The 1,661-nt window shown below is 47.9% G+C and overlaps 1 protein-coding gene across 1 annotated transcript in view; it reads left to right on the top strand.

Annotated features, from left to right (window-relative positions):
• SNX29 (sorting nexin 29) overlaps positions 1–1,661 on the top strand; it is a gene marked incomplete at its 5' end in the record, with an annotated part of 600,769 nt that overhangs the window by 69,402 nt on the left and 529,706 nt on the right. The window contains one exon of the mRNA XM_011983676.1: positions 512–587. Coding sequence (XP_011839066.1) covers positions 512–587 — 76 coding nt within the window. The remainder of the gene's footprint in view (positions 1–511; positions 588–1,661) is intronic.

Here is a 1,661-nt window from a genome sequence, read left to right as displayed (position 1 = left end):
TTTTTTTTTTTTTTGAGATGGAGTCTCACTTTGTCACCCAGGCTGGAGTACAGTGGCACGACCTTGGCTGACTGCAAGCTCTGCCTCCCGGATTCACGCCATTCTCCTGCCTCAGCCTCCAGAGTAGCTGGGACTACAGGCGCCCACCACCATGCCCGGCTAATTTTTTGTATTTTTAGTAGAGATGGGGTTTCACCATGTTAGCCAGGATGGTCTGGATCTCCTGACCTCACGATCCGCTCGCCTTGGCCTCCCAAAGTGCTGGGATTCCAGGAGTGAGCCACCGCGCCCGGCCAGGGCTTTCTGTTTCTACAGTGACTGATGCCAAGTCTGAGATGATCTCTGAACAACAGGAAACAGCTGATTAAAATCCAGCACGCAGGCAAGATGGAGAAAAATTTCTTAGTCAAGTGATGTAGCAGATGAGCCAATGTCTGCATTGTGTCTTTGTCTTATGCAAAACACGGAATGAGAAAAGTGACCTCTTTCTGTCATTGCTCTCTCTGCACAGATGCCCCCCTCGGAAGCCTGGAGAACGGGACAGGACCAGAGGACCACGTTCTTCCGGATCCTGGACTTCGGTACAGGTTAATGTTGAGAAACCCAGTTACCTTTGGCATTGAAACGTCCTATTCACGGCTGTGCATTTTATTCTTTTTTAAAGATAGGAGTGCACCTGCTAGGATTAAGGGGCAAGGGCTTACTTCACTTTTATGTTCAGATTCAGTCTTTTTTTTTGAGTCGCCCAGGCTGGAGTGCAGTGGCTCAGTCTTGGCTCACTGCAACCTCCGCCTCCCGAGTTCAAGCCATTCTCTTGCCTCAGCCTCCTGAGTAGGTGGAGTTAACGGCACACACCACCATGCCCAGCTAATTTTTTTGTAGTTTTAGTAGAGATGGGGTTTCACAGTGTTGGCCAGGCTGGTGTCGAACTCCTGACCTCAGGTGATCTGCCCACCTCGGCCTCCCAAAGTGCTGGGATTATAGGCGTGAGCAGATTCAGTGTTTACATCATAGAAGATGCAGTTGCCAAAGGTCTTAGGTCATTACTCCCTCAGAGTGACTGTATAAGAGATGGTAGATGCCAAATGTCAACACCTTTTGGGGCATATCTGGGTGCCTCCTCTTTCGTTATTTTCTTAATTTAAATATTTGTTGATATTTGATAACAAGATTTGACAATCCTAGTGTTGTATATTTAAGCCATTTAGATATTACATAGCATTTGTGAAGTGCTCAGTATGCTGTCTGGCAGGTAGTAAGCACTATATAGGTTTTCTTTTTCTTTTTTCAAATAAAATATCTCAAGGGGAAATTGAGTTGTCCCAAGTTGTTTGATGTTTTTTTCTGTTTTTTTTTTCTTTTTTTTCTTTTTGAGACAGAGTCTCATTCTGTCGCCGAGGCTGGAGTGCAGTGGCTCGATCCCTGCTCACTGCAACCTCCGCCTCCTGGGTTGGTGCCATTCTCCTGCCTCAGCCTCCGGAGTGGCGGGGACTACAGGCACCCGCCACCACGCCCGGCTAATTTTTTGTATTTTTAGTAGAGACGGGGTTTCACTATGTTCACCAGGATGGTCTTGATCTCCTGACCTCGTGATCCACCCGCCTTGGCCTCCCAAAGTGCTGGGACTACAGGTGCGTGAGCCACTGCACCTGGCCGGTTTT

Source organism: Mandrillus leucophaeus, unplaced genomic scaffold (genome assembly GCF_000951045.1).
Source record: "Mandrillus leucophaeus isolate KB7577 unplaced genomic scaffold, Mleu.le_1.0 Scaffold253, whole genome shotgun sequence".
NCBI lineage: Eukaryota > Metazoa > Chordata > Mammalia > Primates > Cercopithecidae > Mandrillus > Mandrillus leucophaeus.
This window is presented reverse-complemented; position numbering and strand designations above follow the sequence as displayed.